The sequence below is a fragment of the Nicotiana attenuata genome, unplaced genomic scaffold (assembly GCF_001879085.1).
Source record: "Nicotiana attenuata strain UT unplaced genomic scaffold, NIATTr2, whole genome shotgun sequence".
NCBI classification, from domain to species: Eukaryota; Viridiplantae; Streptophyta; class Magnoliopsida; order Solanales; family Solanaceae; genus Nicotiana; species Nicotiana attenuata.
In genome coordinates this window covers 1115253-1133363 of record NW_017670288.1, presented here as the reverse complement: position 1 = coordinate 1133363, position 18111 = coordinate 1115253, and the positions used below count along the sequence as shown (strand labels likewise).

The 18111-nt window shown below is 35.3% G+C and overlaps 1 protein-coding gene and 1 pseudogene across 2 annotated transcripts in view; both read right to left on the bottom strand.

The window, feature by feature from the left end:
- The window catches only part of LOC109237283, a 4882-nt pseudogene extending 1841 nt beyond the window's left edge, over positions 1-3041 (bottom strand).
- The window catches only part of LOC109237285 (MADS-box protein SOC1-like), a 20749-nt gene extending 3281 nt beyond the window's left edge, over positions 1-17468 (bottom strand). For both annotated transcript variants that reach the window (XM_019403576.1, XM_019403577.1), the window contains exons 1-2: positions 17283-17468; positions 16872-17060 (exon numbers count right to left, since the gene is read on the bottom strand). In XM_019403576.1, coding sequence (XP_019259121.1) covers positions 16872-17053 — 182 coding nt within the window. In that variant the 5' untranslated portion in view covers positions 17054-17060; positions 17283-17468. The remainder of the gene's footprint in view (positions 1-16871; positions 17061-17282) is intronic.
- Positions 17469-18111: the final 643 nt, after the last annotated feature.

The window sequence follows — 18111 nt, the reverse complement described above, 5'->3', positions numbered from 1 at the left end:
TACATTCATTCATCGCTAGGTTATAAGTCGATGATTCAATCACTACTTTAACTACATATATAGCATGTTAGAGTATATTTTAGTGTATTCATCCCTTGTATTACAAAAGTATTAACGGATTACATTTATATTATTTAGATAGTAAATACAAAAGTAATTTTTAATTCTGACCAATGTTGACCTGAAAAGAGACCAACTTTGGTCGCTAATTATCCAGAAATTCAAATTAGCGACTAAACTTGGTCGTTAAATATCCAGAAAATTAAATTTAGCGACCAACGTTGGTCGCTAAATTTAAATAGATTTATTTATATTTTATATAATATTTAAATTAATATTATAATTGTTAAACGTTAGAACTAGGTCCCAGATTAGCGACCAAAGGTTGTCTCTATCTGCTTGCTAACTTTGAATTATATTTATTTATATTTTATAATTTTTTTAAATAATAATATAATTATTAAATTTTTATAACTAGGTCCCAAATTAGCGACCAAAGTTGGTCTCTATCTGCTTCCCCTTTCGTGAGCGACCAACTTTGGTCGCTAATTTTGAATTATATTTATTTATATTTTATAATTTTTTTAAATAATAATACAATTATTAAAATTTTATAAGTGGGTCGCTAATTTCAGCATTTCTTTGACCAAGCAAGTCTGACCAGTCCGGTCAACATTTTGACCAAATTAGCGACCAAAAAGCGACCAACCTTGGTCGCTAATGTATTTAAAATAATTATTTAATTATTTTTTCCAATTTAGCGACCAACGTTGGTCGCTTTTCCTGACAGACCAATTTTGGTCGCCAAATTTTGATCGCTTTTTTCCGGATTTTTAGTTGTGCAGATCGACCAGCTCTCTGGTTTGCAGAGGCCTTCGATATAGGAGTGACCATTAATGACTCCATTCCCGTCCGAGGGTTGCAAGACTTGATCTTAGAAAATCCTGGATCAATAACATATTTGATCCCATCAATCGTCAATGATGTTTCAGCAATATTTGTAGCTAGGACAACCTTGCGAGCCCCTTCAGGAGTGGGTTCAAATATCTTGGCTTGTAATTCAGTTGGCAGGTTTGCATATATTGGGCAAATTATCAGCTCAGGAATTTTTGTCCCCAAACCCTTTATCCGGTGCTTGATAATCTCCTCAGCTGTTCCAATCTCCTCCTGCCCAGTCAAAAAGATTAAGATATCACCATCACCAGGTGGTTGAGTTAAATGGATCTGAAGAGCAGTGACTACTGCTGCATTCAAGTAATCGGCCTCTGGTGCTATCGTGTAGAGTATATCGACTGGAAATCGCCTTCCAGGAATTTTAAAAATTGGAGCACAGTCAAAAAAATCGCTGAACTTCTCCGCATCTAGTGTTGCACTTGATATAAGCAACTTTAAGTCAGGCCGAAATCGAGCAATATCCTTAACCAACCCAAACAAAATGTCAGTTGATAGTGTTCTTTCGTGAGCCTCGTCGAGCATTATTACACTATAGCTTGCTAGATCAGGTTCTCCAACGAATTCCCGTAACAACATCCCATCTGTCATATATTTCAGAATCGTTTTTTCAGAAGTGCAGTCTTCAAAACGAATAGAGTAGCCAACCTCGTGACCGAGTTTGACTCCCAATTCATCAGAAACACGTGCAGCCACACTCATTGCAGCAACTCGGCGAGGTTGAGTACATCCAATCTTCCCACGCTTGGTATATCCCGCCTCGTGTAGATACTGCGGTATCTGTGTAGTTTTGCCAGAACCCGTTTCTCCGACAATAACAAGAACTTGATGATCATTAATAGCTTTGAACAAATCATCCCTGTAGGGATAAATAGGCAGAATCTTCCTGTCCTCCTGAAGTTTTTCAAACGCCAATGTAGCCGTAGATTTCTCTCTTAACTCAATGGGAGGCTCCTGTTCAACATTAACACCATCCATTACTGTTGCTTTTATGAACTCAATTTGATCTTCGAACACAAATTTATAGTCCTCAGATCTTGGGTTTCTATTTTTCGATCCAAATGTAAGTGTTGCCTTCGCAATCTGATGTTCTTCCCATGCTTCTTGTTCCGAAAAAAAGTTCATCTTTTCAGCAGCATCTGGATCCCTGTAACGTAGTTTTGCAACTGAAAATCTTTTATTCTGATTTACACCACCTTCAACATCATAGGCATCAGGCATTTTATATTCACCCATGACATCAGTATCTTCTGATCGCTTCTTAACTTGTTCATATAATTTTTGCTTATATCTCAGTTGGCTTTGCTCTACTTCTGTCAACTTCACTTTATCAAACAAATATTGCTCATCTTCTATTTCGTCTTTGAGTTCCTCTACCTTCTTTTGCTCTCTTTTCTTTAAGTATTCTTGTCTTGAAAGTTTCCTTAAAGTAGCAATGTCATTACACGCTAACGCATCAGACCTCTTGATGGCCTCTTCTTCCTCCTTCCTTGTTAATTTTGGCTCTACCAACTTTCTAGTCGCTGCAGCATCTCGCTCTCTGATATGTCGTTCCAACTCTTCCCTCTCTCTTTGGTCCTGAATTATTTCTTCCTCTTCTGACTCAGAGTTATCATTGTCATCTTGTTCTTGGGCAGTTCGTCTTCTAACGCGTCTTTCATCCTCCACATTCTTAACTACATCGTCATCATCTTTGTCTTCATGGGTCTCAACCCTCCTCCTGAATTTCTTTTTACGGGTATCCTCTTTCCTAGAATTACTTCCCGCGCCAACATTGTTGTCATCATCATATCATCCTCTAAAAGTGTGTAGGTCTTTTGCTTCCTCGCCAACATTGCAGCCTCCTTTTCTTGTTGTAAATACAGATTTGGCCTTGTTGTCATACGCTCAACTCTAGCAAAAATTTCTTGAGCAAACACCTGTATTTCGTCGGAGGAAGACATTCCCATATCTACAAGCTGATTTGTTAGATCAACAGCTGATGAAGCTTGCTTAGAAAGATTAAGAACATAAGTAACAACTGTGGGCTGAGAGTACCCCAGCAAAGACATTAATTTGTCTGAAACCCACTTCCTTAATTCAGACCCCATATCTTTTAAGGTTGATAGAAATCACAAGAAATTCAACAGAGGAAGAGAGTATTGTTTGAAATTGGCGGGCTAATGGAATTAAGGTTCCGTCAATCAATTGTTGCTAAATAGGGTTTTGGGCTTGTAGATTTGGCTCTTGAGGTATTGAGGCTTTATATAAACATCTGATTGATCTTACCCAATCCTATTTGGACTGGGATTCATGTCGGTATATTTGATTGATGTTACCAAATCCCACTTGGACTAGGATCCATTCTCACTTAAAAAACTAAAAATATATTAGAATACGTTTTTTTAATTACTAAAACAATACTCTTTTATATGGAACTCCTCCTTATAAGTCCAAGCACAAAACATTAGTTAGATAGTCTTTTTATAAAATACAGAAAAATTCTTAGTGAATGGATATATTTGGAACTCTGAAAAAGAAAAGAATTTGGATATTTAAATATCCAAACTAGAATTAGCACACTTATGACCTGCTAAAAAGTAAAAACGTCAAGCTTTTTATATTGATAAGTAACTTTAGTAACAATCGTCAAATGAAAACAAAAATAAACTTTCATCGACTTGCAACTCAACAATCATATGAACAGTGGCGGACTTACGTTTTCAAGTATGGGTGCTGAAGCACGCATTGACTTTGGCCAAATTATGTTATCTATTCATAGATAATACTTAAAATTTTGAATAATTGACCATGAGCACCCACTATGATCACATTTGATCATTGTAAATTTACGCTAAAATTAGTGAAGCACCCACGACCTATAAATCCTGGATCCGCCACTGCATATGAATAAACAACTGCATCCATGTATAGAGATCTTCTTCCACTTTGTAAAGCTTCAATATAGTTCAACAAATGCTGAGTAAATTCCCTATTTGTTGAAAAGAATCTTGATATTTTTTATTGACACAGGTAAAAAACAAGGACATAAACTGAACTATGACCTAGACTGATATACTTTCTAGTTCTCATATGATTTAGGGTCAACCTCAACAGTTTATGTGCCCTTTAATATATATGCTGCGGAGTCAGCTAGTCTGGACAAATTATAGCATTTGCACTGATATGTCAGGAAGGAGCAGTGTTTTAAAAAGCATTTTTGGGCAAGCCACCCCGCTCCCTTCCCGAAGGGGGATAGTAAAGATGCACCGAGGCAATTCGGGAGCGAATGTATTGCGAGACGTAAGCTCCATTGTTCTGAACGTATGCCTTGGTGTTGGGCGAGTTTTTATTTTATGGCGTAAGCCGAGAACCTCTCTAAACTAGAATTAAGTTTTCTAAATATGTCCTTAATTTAATTCTAAAGAAACACAAAAGTCAAATTGTTATTACATTCTTAAAAGTTTAAATACTTAAAAGATTTTTTATTCTTAGCCCTAATTTTTACTCTTTCTCTTTGTCTTCTACTGCATAAAGGAAAAACTTATCAATTTGCAATACTATAAAATAAAAATGCATCATACTTAATGATTTGCTCTAGTTCAATGCTTCTGATTGTAGGTTTCTTCTGTGCTTTTCTTTCTTTTCAAGTTATTTTGCTCTTTCACTTTAGTTTATAAATTTATACTCATTTTTTTTCCAACGTCTTATTAGCTTTTGTCATGAAACAATTTTGATTAGTTTTTTAGTCAATTGCTTATTCAAATTAGCGTTTTAACATGAACTACTTCTATATACATTTCACTTCTTCTATACTTTCTTCAAATTTCTATAATTTTCTAATTGACGAGACGCGAGGAGGTGTTAACGCTAGGTTGGAAGCTTGAAGACAGACGTTGGAGTCCAAAGGTTTCAAGTTGAGTAGGTCGAAAACCGAATACTTGGAGTGCAAGTTCGATGACGAGAGTCATCAAGAAGAAGTGGAAGTAAAGATTGATACTAAGTCATTCCCACAAGATATAGTTTCAAGTATCTTGGGTCTATAATCCAAGGCAACTGGGAGATTGACGAGGACGTTGCTCACCGCAATTGAAGCGGGTTGGATGAGATGGAGGCTAGCTTTGGGGGTTTTATACGATAAGAATGTGCCGCTAGACTTAAGGGATTCTATAGGGTGGCCGTTAGACCGGCTATGTTGTATGAAGCTGAGTGTTGGCCCGTCAAAAAGTCCCATGTCCAGAAGATGAGTGTAGCTGAAATGAGGAAGTTGAGATGGATGTGTGGACATACCAGGAAAGACAAGATCAGGAATGAAGTTATTAGAGACAAGGTGGAAGTGGTATCCGTGGAAGCCAAGTTGCGGGAATCGAGGTTGCGATGGTTTGGGTATGTGAGAAGGAGAGACATAAATATCCCGGTCAGGAGGTGTGAGAGGTTGACCATGGCGGGCTTGAGGAAGGGCAGGGGTAGGCTAAAAAAGTATTGGGAGAGGTGATTAGGCAGAACATGTCGGTGCTTCACCTAACCGAGGACATGACTAGCGATAGGAAGGTCTGGAGGTCGAGGATTAAGGTGGTGGGTTGACAGGTAGTTATGAGTTTCTCCTAGATTAGCCAAAAGTACTAGTAACATTCTTGTTGTTGGTTGAAAGTTACTTCCTTTTAGTTTGTTATTATATCTGGTACTTAGCAACCACGTCCATTGTTTTTGAAAATTGCTACTGGAAGTTGTTGCTCCTTGATTGTTGCTATTTGATGCTACTCTTTCTCTCTTTTACTAGAAATTGTTGCTCCCTGATTGTTACTGTCTGATGCTACTTTTTCTCCTTTTTTTCCTTAACGTCTTTTGTTTCCCTCGTCTTTCTTTCTCCCTTCTCTTTCTCCTTCTTCTTCTTCTCCTTCTTCTCTTTTCTTCCTTTCCACCTTTTCTTCAGCCGAGAGTCTATCGGAAACAGCCTCTCTACCTCTTCAGGTAGGGGTAAGGTCTGCGTACACACTACCCTCCCAGACCCCACTTGTGGGATAATAGTGGGTAGTATGTTGTTGTTATTTATCTTTTTAATATTATTTTTGTTATATTAACATATAAAATATTAAAATTAAAGATCCATAAGCTTAAGCAGAATGCTTCGAGGCTTAAGCATCGCCCCATATCAGATAAAGCGTTTCGTTTCATGCCCGCGCTTTTTAGAACACTGGCCAGGAGCAATTATATTTCCATGATTTTTAATTTGAATCCAAATTAAGATCATGTTTGGAAAACCACCTAGGAGTTTTATTTGGATCTAATTGGTATGTTTGTCTGGCTAAGTAATTACTTGGTGAGCTAAATTAGGTGTAATTGAGAGGGTTTAATTACACTCTCTAATTCTCAAGAAGGAGGTGAGAATTAGTGGTGATTACACCATATAATTATAAGGTAATGTAACTCTTCTGATCTTTTTTTTATTTTTATTTTTTGAATATATTAAGTACGTATTCTTTTTATAATATTTCTTTTTTATTTCTCTTATTCTCATTTTTTAACATTCCAACGTGTTACTTATGGTGTGCTTCCATATAATTTTGCAACCTCTCTTTCTTTTCTATTTTTTATTTTTTTATTTTCTTAGGTTCTGTACACAATTTCGTATTTACTAGCTTTGTTTTCTACTCCTTAGTATGAAATAACTATTTAAAAAATACCTCTTAAATTCATATTTATCCTTTGTAATTTAAAAAGTACAACAAAGTATGAATTTAATATTTTACTCATTTAAGTTGCTAAAAATTTAATTCATAATTAAAAAATTTATTAATTATTTTAAGTTAAAATATTATTTATTTGAAAGATATTAAAGATACTGATAACTCTTACCGATATTACTTATCAATTTACAATTATCTAATGCTTTTATTTCTTAAAAATATAATTTAAATATCTAGGTATAAATAATATTTAGCTTTTCTTATATATACATTTATTTTGCCACATATTAATGAGTCAGTAAAAGCTTAAATCATAAAATTTTAATTAATTAATTTAAATAATAATATTATTTATTTGAACGTTACTTAATATTTTAACGATATTATTATAAATTTAAAATTATTTAATATTTTTTATATATATTTTGATAGGTTAATTGATGATAGGCTAGTATGAATTTTGGTCTCAGTTTCACTTTCACCTATTGTTGATTGCATTTCAATCATGTTTGAGCTCATTTATGAGAAATTTGTACTTATAATGTGATGTATGTTCAGGACTTATATCAGAGCCGCCATAATGAAACACGTAGCTTCGAAGTCTGAATAAAAGCTTCAATTGATCATCTGGGATCATATCCGGGGTCCGTGAATTGGCGTTGCATCCGAAAATTGAAAGAAAGTGTATGGGATAAAGAAAAATGTTTTAGTGCGTCGCATAAGGCGTGGCATAGAGCATCACATTAGTGCTTAAGTTTGTTAGAAGTCCGGAGACTTGGAGCTTTTGGGTCTGACATGAAAATACACTAATGCAACGAAGGACATGTAGCAAGGTGCGACGCATTACTACAGAAGTTTGTCAGACAAACTAAGTTCAGAGAGTTTACAGCCGAGCAAAATATACTAATGCGACGCAGAGCACGTAGCACTGTGCGACGCAGAGCGCGTAGCACTGTGCGACACATAAAGTGTAAAAAACTTTTAAGTATTCCCACGTCGGCTCAAAGAGGGTAGTTTGATCCAGGCACATCCTGACTTGGTATAAATATACTAGAAACACGTTTTTGAGAGGACTTTTAGCGTTGGGAGCTTTTTGTGATAGTCCGATAGGTCATCTAGAGCTTCAACCTTTAATTCTGTATTTTGAAATCTCAAATAGCTTCTTTTAGCCTTCCTCGATTTGCGTGTGCAGTCCGTGTCTTTTTCCAAAAGGCTTTTGTGTGAAAAAATTGATTAAAAATGTGAATTTGTACCTTAAAATTTATTTGAATTGACCTCGGTCAACGTTTGGATCAAACATACCTGGATCCATATTTTGACGGTCCAGTGGGTCCATATCGCGATTGGAACTTGGGCATATGTCCGGAATCAAATTCGAATGTCTCTAGCTTGATTTATCGTAATTTTTTAAAAATTTGAAGATTAAAGGTTTAAAGAATTTATAAATTTGACCGAAGTTTGACTTCATCACTACCGGATCCGGATTTTTATTTCGGAGCTTGGTATAGGTTCATTACTATATTTGAGACATGTCAGCAAATTTTGGTGCACAACGGAGTTGATTTGACGTGATTCGGACGCCCAGTTGTTAAAATGAAAGTTCTTAAATTTTATTGAAAATTTCATTCGTTTTGGTGTCTGATTCGTAGTTCTATGTGTTATTTTGGTATTTTGATCGTGCGAGCGAGTTCATATAGTGTTTTTGGACTTGTGTGCATATTTGGTTTGGAGCCCCGAGGGATCGGGTGAGTTTCGGATAGGCTACGGAAGTTTTGAAACTTAAAATGCTAGTTTTTAGCTTCTGCTGGTTTCTGATATTTGCTTCTTCGCGATCGCGAAGGCTAGTTGGGACAGGGGCGGTTTTACTCAGTGCGAACGCAAGGTTATGGACGCGAACGCGGAGCAGTGGGGGGAGTGCTCTTCACGAACGCGAACACATAGCTTTAGAGAGGCGGGGGCTGGGAGATGAGTTTACTCTACGCGAACGTGAGCCCAGGCTCGCGAATGCAGAGCTGAGGCGGGCTAAGCCTACGCGAAAGCATGGAGTAACTCGCATTTGTGTAGGCCAATCGGGCAGTGCCTTGGTGAACGCGTCAGGTGTCTCGCGATCGCGATGAACACCTGACGCCTAGTCATTTAAATTTCTAAAAGACCGTACTTCACCCATATTTCACCATATTTCCATTTGAGCTCGGCCTAGAAGCGATTTTGAAGAGAAAAGTCATCACCAATTCATATGTTTGTATACTTTAACTTATTTTCTTCCATTTCTAACATCACCCATAAATTTCTAGTCTTAATCTTTGTTCTTCCATGATAGAAAACTAGGGATCTAGGAAGAATTGAGGGTTTTTGCAAACTCTGGATTTAGATCTCAATTTGGTGTCGGATTCCGAAATTAATTATATATTCGGGCTCGGGGGTGAATGGGTAAATGAATTTTGGTCGAGTCTCGAATTTTGGCCAAGCAGGTCTGGGGTTGACTTTTTTGAGTTTTGCGAAAAAGTTTAAAAATCCTAACTTTATGTATTGTAATTGACTCCCTTAGCATTATTTGACGTTATTGAGTCGATTGTTGTTAGATACAATTAGTTTAGAGGCGGATTCTAGAGGAAAAGGTCTCGGTAGAGCTTTGAGTTGACTGCGGAGTGAGCTAAGTGTCGTGGTTAACCTTGACTTGATGGATTGGGACTGGATTGCCTATTTGCTATGTGTTTAAATGTGTGGGTACAATGTATATATGAGGTGATGAGTCCTTATGCATTGTTGTTGGGTTAAAGCATACGGGTCGAACTTGTCCTTGTAATTTATTGCCTTCTTTAATTATGATATCCATGCTTAGATTAGTTTATTACTTACTTGATCGTTCTTTCCGCATTTATGAACTATTTGTGATGGTTGAGTATTTTTGGAAGTTGAGGTTTGGTATCTTGGAACCATTATTGACGTAAGGTTTATTCATGATTATTATATCTCCTAAATTTTTATATTCATTAATACATGGTAAGGGAGAGTGTTAAAGCACGAAGGGTGATGTCGTGCCATTTATTGATTAATACAATGTTAGGAAGAGAGTTTAAGCACGAAGGGTGATGTCGTGCCGTATTTATCGTTTTATGGAGAGATAGAGGGTAAAAGCACGAAGGATGACGTCGTGTCATTATTATTGTTTCATGGTGAGGTTGAGAGTAAAAGCACGATGGGTGATGTCGTGCTGTCTTTATTCATTATGTTTATCCATTTTCATTAGTTGATGATTTATTTGACTGTCTTATATTGTCATCCCTGTTGTAGTTATCGTATCTTGTTCCCCTTTCGCATGCCTCTCCCATCTGTCCATACTAAATCTCTATTTATTGTTGTTTGGTACATATATCTATGTTTGTACAGGTTAAATTATGTAAGTGTCATGTCATAGCCTCGTCACTACCTCATCGAGGTTAGGCTCGACACTTACAGAGTACATTGGGTTGGTTGTACTCATACTAAACTCTGCACTTCTTGTGTTTGGTACAGGTCCCAGCTGTACGTGAGGTGCATTAGCTCAGATTAGCACATTTGGAGACTCGAGGTAGATCTGCTGGCGTCCACAGACCTTGAAGTCCTCTTCCTTTTTCATCATTTACTATTCATTTCATTCGAAACAATTGTATTTATTTCAGACTCTATTTGTAGAACCTCTAGTAGCTCGTGTACTTGTGACTCCAGATCCGGGGTTGTACTTAGATATGCTGGTTATTATGCCACTTCGTACTAGATTCATTTTAGTTTAGTTGGTTTATTTACTTGGATTGTTTAGAAATTGGCTTGCCTAGCGAGTAAAATGTTAGGCGTCATCACGGTCCCGAAGGTGGGAATTCCGGGTCATGACACTTTTGGAGAGCATTGGAGGTTTCAAGACACAAGATTTCATCTTCCTTCTACCAATTCAATACGCGAGTTTGGATTGTAATATCAGATTAATATTTTCTTATTCTTTAACACTATTTGTGATGACTTTCTCCATATCTATGGAGTAGTTTACCTTAGGGTTTTACATGATTTGGTGACTTGATTATTGTTTATGGATTCAACTACTGTTTAATTGCATGAATTTATTGGAGGAGCTTTGATATTAGTTGTGCTTTTATTCTTTATAGTAGTGTTTAATTGAAAGAGGAACATCTTATTGAATATTATTGCAGTGTATGCCTTAGTTTATTTTGGCGATTCATTGAAGTATTCGAGAGAGCTTTTTGAGTTACCGTTTAAATTAAGATTGAGAAATATTCGCGAGAAGTTTCTCTTAGATCATTCCTACCAATAGATTCGTGCAAGTTTCACCGCACTTCACATTGGTTTATTTTGAAAATTTAGATTTAATCGAGACAGGAACCTGAATCAGAAGTATAAGCTAATCACCTATTGAATTCGTGAGAAGCGATATAACCTTAAGAGTGAAATATAACAATGTCAAATTCAGGATAGCAGTCTTGCACCTATCATGGTAAAACCCTTATTTTTCGTCTTGATAATAACCCATTGCTCTACTCTCTAGTTCTCTGTGATCAATTGTCAATTGCTTTAGTTTTAATAGTTGATTTTAGTTCATATTAGTTCCAATCAAAGTGTTAATCATCTTGAATAGCATTAAACCAGAAATTACTTAAATACTATTTAAATCCAATCATTGTGGAGACAATAATTAAATTATATTATCTTTGGCTAGCGAATATCAATTTCGTGTTGTGTTTTGCTATCGTCATTTCTGGAAAATATTTATTTAATTATGTAATTATACTTGTCCAACCAAACATGACAGTGAGAATTACACTGTAATTGTGTTCCAACAAACAAACAAGTCATTATAATTGCTAATTACCAGAGTGTGAAATTACTATCCTAGCAATTACACCTTCAAGTAATTACACATGGCTTCCAAGCCGATCCTAAAGGTAAAGATGACTATTCAAGCCCCTTTGAAAATTCTTACACACTTGATGAGGAAAAGGTGTAACATTTTGTACAATTAACTATGTTAGTATCTATTTGTTTCTTTATTCATAGATCTTAAAACGCCACATGAGTGGTCGCATGCACTATGAGCATGGGAGGTTACTTTTGAAGATGTTTTTCATTACTATGCAAGTTTGAAAATTGAATAATATAAGCCACTTGAACTTTTATTGAAGGCTACGTACTACCCATTTTATGTGTTGGAATTTATGTTTGTGCCGAGATGTACGAGATTATGAGTGAAGGTCATGGTATCTTTCAAATTGATATTCTAAGCATTCAAGGTTTTTTAAAGTTTTGAACCTTAAAAGAGAATTTGAGATTCAAAAAATGAAAGAATGGAAGGGATCAAGGATTATGTTGGCAAACCCACGACAATTGTCTACAAAATTAGGCTATTTGTTGAAACAATTCTTGTGAGTTTGCTTGAGAAGTTTGTGTGTACGATTTTTTCACTTGAGGGTTTCAAAGATCCCTAAAATTTCTGTTAATGAAATTTAATAACGCTTGGCGAACTATTGAGAAAAGGTGGACCAGTAGAGATGCGAAAACAAGTCAAGAGGCCTTTGTTGCGAAGACGCCAAATGAATCAACCCAAAAGAGAAATTTTTACCTTGTTGTATATGCAAGAAAAATAATCATGCTAGAAGGTTTATTGGCATAAAGAGAATGTCCCAAGTATTTTAATTGTAAAAGATATGAACATAAGTAAAAAAGATTGTAGGTTTAAAAAGGAGCAAGCAAATATGGCACAACAAAGAAGAAACTCTTTTCTGAAAATTGGAGAGAAGTGCTCCAAAAAAATGTTAATTAGTGAACGATATTGGTGAGAAGTGTATCAATCAATAATTGGTAGTATATGTCAAATGCAACAATAAAAATTTTCCAATCATTATCTGTATGGAGGTTCTCTCAAAAAATAATTGTAATTCTCTTCTACTAGATGGGGTCCTATAAAGACATGAAAATCAAAGTCAATGATATCCTATCTATTCTTCGCATATGACTTAACCCTAATGGCAACGCTAGCTAGAAGAACTTACATTGTCATGGTGTTGAGTATATAATCTTTCATCACATTTAGTAGAATTTCAATTTAATCTTCACTTTTCTAAATTTAAGATTATTTTCTCGAACACGCTATCTATCAAAGCAAGTCAAGAGTTTGGTAAATACCCGGGCTTCCCTATCTTCAGTAAGAGACCAACTCATAATTAAGGACTTTCAGTTATTGATAATCTTAATACAAAATTAGCTGAATGGAAGACCAACTATTGAACATGGCAGGTCGCACTAATTTGGCTAAATCATCTCTAAATACTATTCCGAATCATGTCCTTTCAAGTGTTTATTTGTCTTAGATTTTCATATCTCTTGCTTCTATCTCAGTGAAATTACGTCTTCAAGTTGATGTGGTCACTTCCTGATCATGAAGTCATTGGATTCAACACTTCACTACTACTTATACTTTTAAACGTAAAGGGAATTGTCACATTATGTTAGTCATCATATATGAGGAAAGCACTCTTNCATGGAGCAATAACTACTGCACTCGTCTTGCACTAAGTTGGAGGTGCACATGATATTTGGAAGTCCTTGCACATCCGCACATGTCTCTCAAGTTCAACTCGTCTCTGTCTCTAAATTCTAAATTTTTTTTCCCACTTTTAATCTACAATTGAAAAAATCCTACCAAGGATTGCAATAAAGCGATAAGTACTTCTTTATCCTTAATCAGAGATTTCAAGTTCGAGTCATGCATATGAAATGACCTTCATTAGACAGAGATTTACCCCCCAATGATGAACTTTCGGTATAAATTCGAATTTAGTCGGGTATCAATGCGAATACCGGACACCAAATCGAAAACTCCAAAGATCCTATGTATCTCGTGCTTAATGAGGACTTCAAGAACGTGTTAAACAAAATCATTTCTACACAAGTATATATGTAAGTGTAAATAATAGCAGAAGAAAAGTATTATTTTTCATCACATTTAGTAGAATTTCAATTTAATCTTCACTTTTCTAAATTTAAGATTATTTTCTCGAACACGCTATCTATCAAAGCAAGTCAAGAGTTTGGTAAATACCCGGGCTTCCCTATCTTCAGTAAGAGACCAACTCATAATTAAGGACTTTCAGTTATTGATAATCTTAATACAAAATTAGCTGAATGGAAGACCAACTATTGAACATGGCAGGTCGCACTAATTTGGCTAAATCATCTCTAAATACTATTCCGAATCATGTCCTTTCAAGTGTTTATTTGTCTTAGATTTTCATATCTCTTGCTTCTATCTCAGTGAAATTACGTCTTCAAGTTGATGTGGTCACTTCCTGATCATGAAGTCATTGGATTCAACACTTCACTACTACTTATACTTTTAAACGTAAAGGGAATTGTCACATTATGTTAGTCATCATATATGAGGAAAGCACTCTTATATGTACTCTATATAAAATCTCTATATTCATCATGAACATTAAGCCAACCAGTTCATGCAAAGATACTAGTATAAGAAAATATTCCAAACTTAGAACAAAAAAGATGTTTCAGTTAAAAGTACTGCTTCCAAATGAAATGATGGGGAAGAAGAAAGAGGAAGACAAACCCCAAGGATCAACAGTAGGGAAAACACTGAAAAGCTATATATAGGAATAAAGAAAGAAAAGAAAATATAAAGGGGTAAGTGTTAGAAGTCTCACGTCTGTGTGGGAAAGGTAATTGGTCTCCTTACATGATCTTGTCGGTCATCGCCTAACTAGAGGTTTCGAGTAAAATGGAAGAATATTTAATTTCGAGGAAGCCTCAAAACCATTTTCATTGCGGAGCCAATGTCCAATCTAAAGATGGAATCATTGGACAATTCAGTATTAAATTAACTTTAACAATGACAGGTAAGGCTTCAATGTTTTTAAGTTGTCATTAACAGAATTAAGTACCCATCATGTAGTAAGGCATTAAGGAATGTGTCATGTACTGGAATATTCGTGCATTAGGTTATGAAGAGAGTGTACTAGAATGTTTGAGCACTAGGTTATGTCCACGGATTCTACACAACAGTTCAAAGTGTTCAAAAGTACTTGGTGCAGCATTGAACAACATGAGTTGCGGTAGTGGTCCATATATCATCCATTTCTGAGTTTATGAGACAGTCAAAACAAATCTAATAAACCAGTAAGGATGTAACTTATATATAGAGCAAGTGCAAAGAATATTTATTCTATGAAAGTATTTTAACTTGCCTTAGCAGGTAACCTGCCACCAATACTGATCTTACTTTTTACGGACAGTTCTCGTTACCTTTTAGGTGACCTTTTCTTATTTATTTTTTTTAAGCCATTACCAAGGCTTGCGCCGCTGGTGTTGGGGGAGGTGGGGGGGGGGGTGGGGGGGTTTAGGTTCGACCCTACCATATCTATATATTCACATGCAAAAAATTACAAAAAGAGGAGGACATGGACCATAACCTCCGGAAGAGATGAGACTGGTGAATCAATCTTCAAAATAAGTTGGAAGAGAGAAGCCTATACAACTCTTCTATTGCTACCTGTGAATTCAACTTAAAAAGAAATTACTTTTGTTGTATTTTCTTCTAATACTAGGAAGCTGCCATTTGTCTAGTTGAAAATGTCCCTTCACCTCTTTCGGAAGTTGTTGAAAAGAGTAATAGAATGTACCATTTTCACTAGACGAGGCTAACTTAGCTAAGAAATCCGCCACTTAGGTGGCCTAATAACATACGAATTCATTTACCATGTCAGTGGATATAAGATAAATTAAAAATAAAAATAGACGTTCCTGCATAACTGCATATAGATTAGAGTTCCAACTTAGTTAGGTTTCTTTTGTGACGATGTGGACTAGTTAAACGAAATAAGAGTTTGGTAAATGACAGTATTTCAATATCACCTAGATGAAATATATATATGAAAGCAACCAAACCATGATTTAGCTGAGACATAACAAGAACTACCTGATTTGGTTTCTAATTTCCTTTTGTAGTAATGGAAGCATGACTAATTTGGAGGGATTTCTTCAAGACAGTCAAAGTTGATTCTTTTAATACAGTATATGGCATCTATATTACTCAAACTCTTTAAAAATGTCGTCTGGGTATATAGGATCCTCCAAAGATAGTATAATTTTTTTCTAGAGGATCCGATACGTGTGCAACAATATTTTTAGAGAGTCCAAACAACCTAGCATGACATACATGGATATCCAAACACTAAAGATTAACGAAGAAAAGAAAGAATATGAAGGATTTTATTGACAACAAAACGTTTCAATATTAAGTAAGTTGGGATCGATTGTATAAATTTTTACCGTTCGTGTCGATCTATTTAAGTTAAATTATTTTAGTGACAAACATAGTACTAACATTTTCCGAGAACACATGGTCTAGTACATATCTGCCCAAAAGATTCTCAAGGTTTGTTACAAAGGAAACAGCCCAAGAGTATGGCCTTCCTAAGCAAGACAGTAAGCATGAAATCAAGTACTAACTTGACAACTGGCTCCCAAAATTTGCTTTGAAGTACATATTAAATGAAGAAACTCAGTTCCCTTTCAACTTTGTCTGTTAAACATCCCTTAGTTTATAGTAATTAGTAGCTTTTGTCAGCTTATATATGCTTATTTTATCAAGTTTATGGGAAAGAATGACTCTGACGACTGTACTTTTAACGAAATATTTAAATTTTACACCACGTATAGGATGACGATGCATAATGGACAAGTTAAACTCAAGGAAATTATTCCCTTTTTGATTATCGCATGACGTGAACAAAACTTGGACGAAAAATTGAATATAGATCTTTATGTTGAGTGATTCATAAAATGCCACTCTCAACAGGAATCTCTTAACTAGGGTTAAGTTGCTAGGTAGATGGACAGTACCTAGCTTGGAGAAGCAAATTATGCTTAGGAAGGATCTCTTCATGAATTAGATGTTCACAAATGACAAGTCATTAGTTTTCTTATAATTTTGAACTTCAAAATGTCATTTTAATTAAGCAGTAAGTCATATAAAGAACTCTAAGAAAACCTATATATATCGTGTATAAAATAAATTCTGCTGAATAAGATGAGATCTGATGAAAAGAAGCAAGAAAATAGCACTTGATGACTATAAACAAATAATTGGGACTTAAGCTCAATCAAGATGTTTGACTTCTGATGGAAAATGAAGGGAAAAACTGGACACAAATAATTAATTAAAACCACAGAAAAGTAAGAAAGAGATGGTGGTACCTAGAGCTGGCAAATTCATAGAGCTTTCCTCTTGGAGAAAAAATAACCAAACCAACCTCAGCATCACAAAGTACTGAAAGTTCAAATGCTTTCTTTAGCAAACCATTTCTGCGTTTAGAGAAAGTAACTTGCCTGCTTGTCGCGTTCTCTATACGCCTCATCTGAGTTTTTCCTCTCACCATCTCTCTTCTGTACAAGATATTAACATCACCCAAATATAAAGAAGAAGATGTTAGTGCCAAATTAGAATACAAAACAAGAAAAGATATATATATATATATTTGGGCAAGTATAAGGAAGAAGATAAAGGAGAGCTGTTCCAATAGATGAAGAAAGAATTTTGTACAAAAAATATGAAAATCAAATTGAAAGGGTTAATTAGTGTATGTTGGAGGAGTAATGAGGACTTACAAAATTGGCAAAAAATCAGGAAGCTTTTTGGTTGCAGGTATGAGGAAATATAGAAGTGAAGCTAAAAAGGGGAAGTCCCAAATCTGATGTTTGTATGTGGAAGAACAACCTGAAAGGGTAATAGGTGCAAATTTTGCTCTTTTCTCAGCCCCAAATTGTGGTACTATATATTATCAAAATGGAAAGAAAGTGACAACGCCAAGTACTTTACTTTCCTTATTCTAAATTAGGATGTGATTTATATACACTATAGAGTAAATTATTTTTTATATTATCAGTATAATTTAAACTAATTTAACAAAAGATCTCTCTTATTTTTTTGGATAATTCACTTATTGTAAACAGCTACTCCATTTATAATTACTCTTTATCTAACCTACTAGTGTAAAAAATTGATATTATCAATGCACAAAAATTAAACGGTCCTTAGGTATAAATGGTGGGATATCCCAATCCCATGAGATTAGTTATCCCGCCTTCTATATGAGATAACTAATTTACCATTTTAGTATAAAAGAATTATCCCAAAATTAGCTAATACCTTAAACCAAATATAGGATAAAATAATCCCAAACTTTATCTCGGGATTATTATTCTTATCACATGTACTAAATGATCCCTAAGTATACTTTCTCTCTCTCCTTTTCTTGAAGTCCCCCCCCTCCCCCACCCCCACCCCCTGCCCCATTGAGAAAAAGAAAAGAAAGAAATAATTCAGAGAAAGACCAAAACATCATCTTTCATTACTTTATGCTAGTTTTGTAAACCTACAAACTTAACCCAAAAGAGAAAAAATGAGATGTAAAAGGATATTAGGCGTGTGCAGATA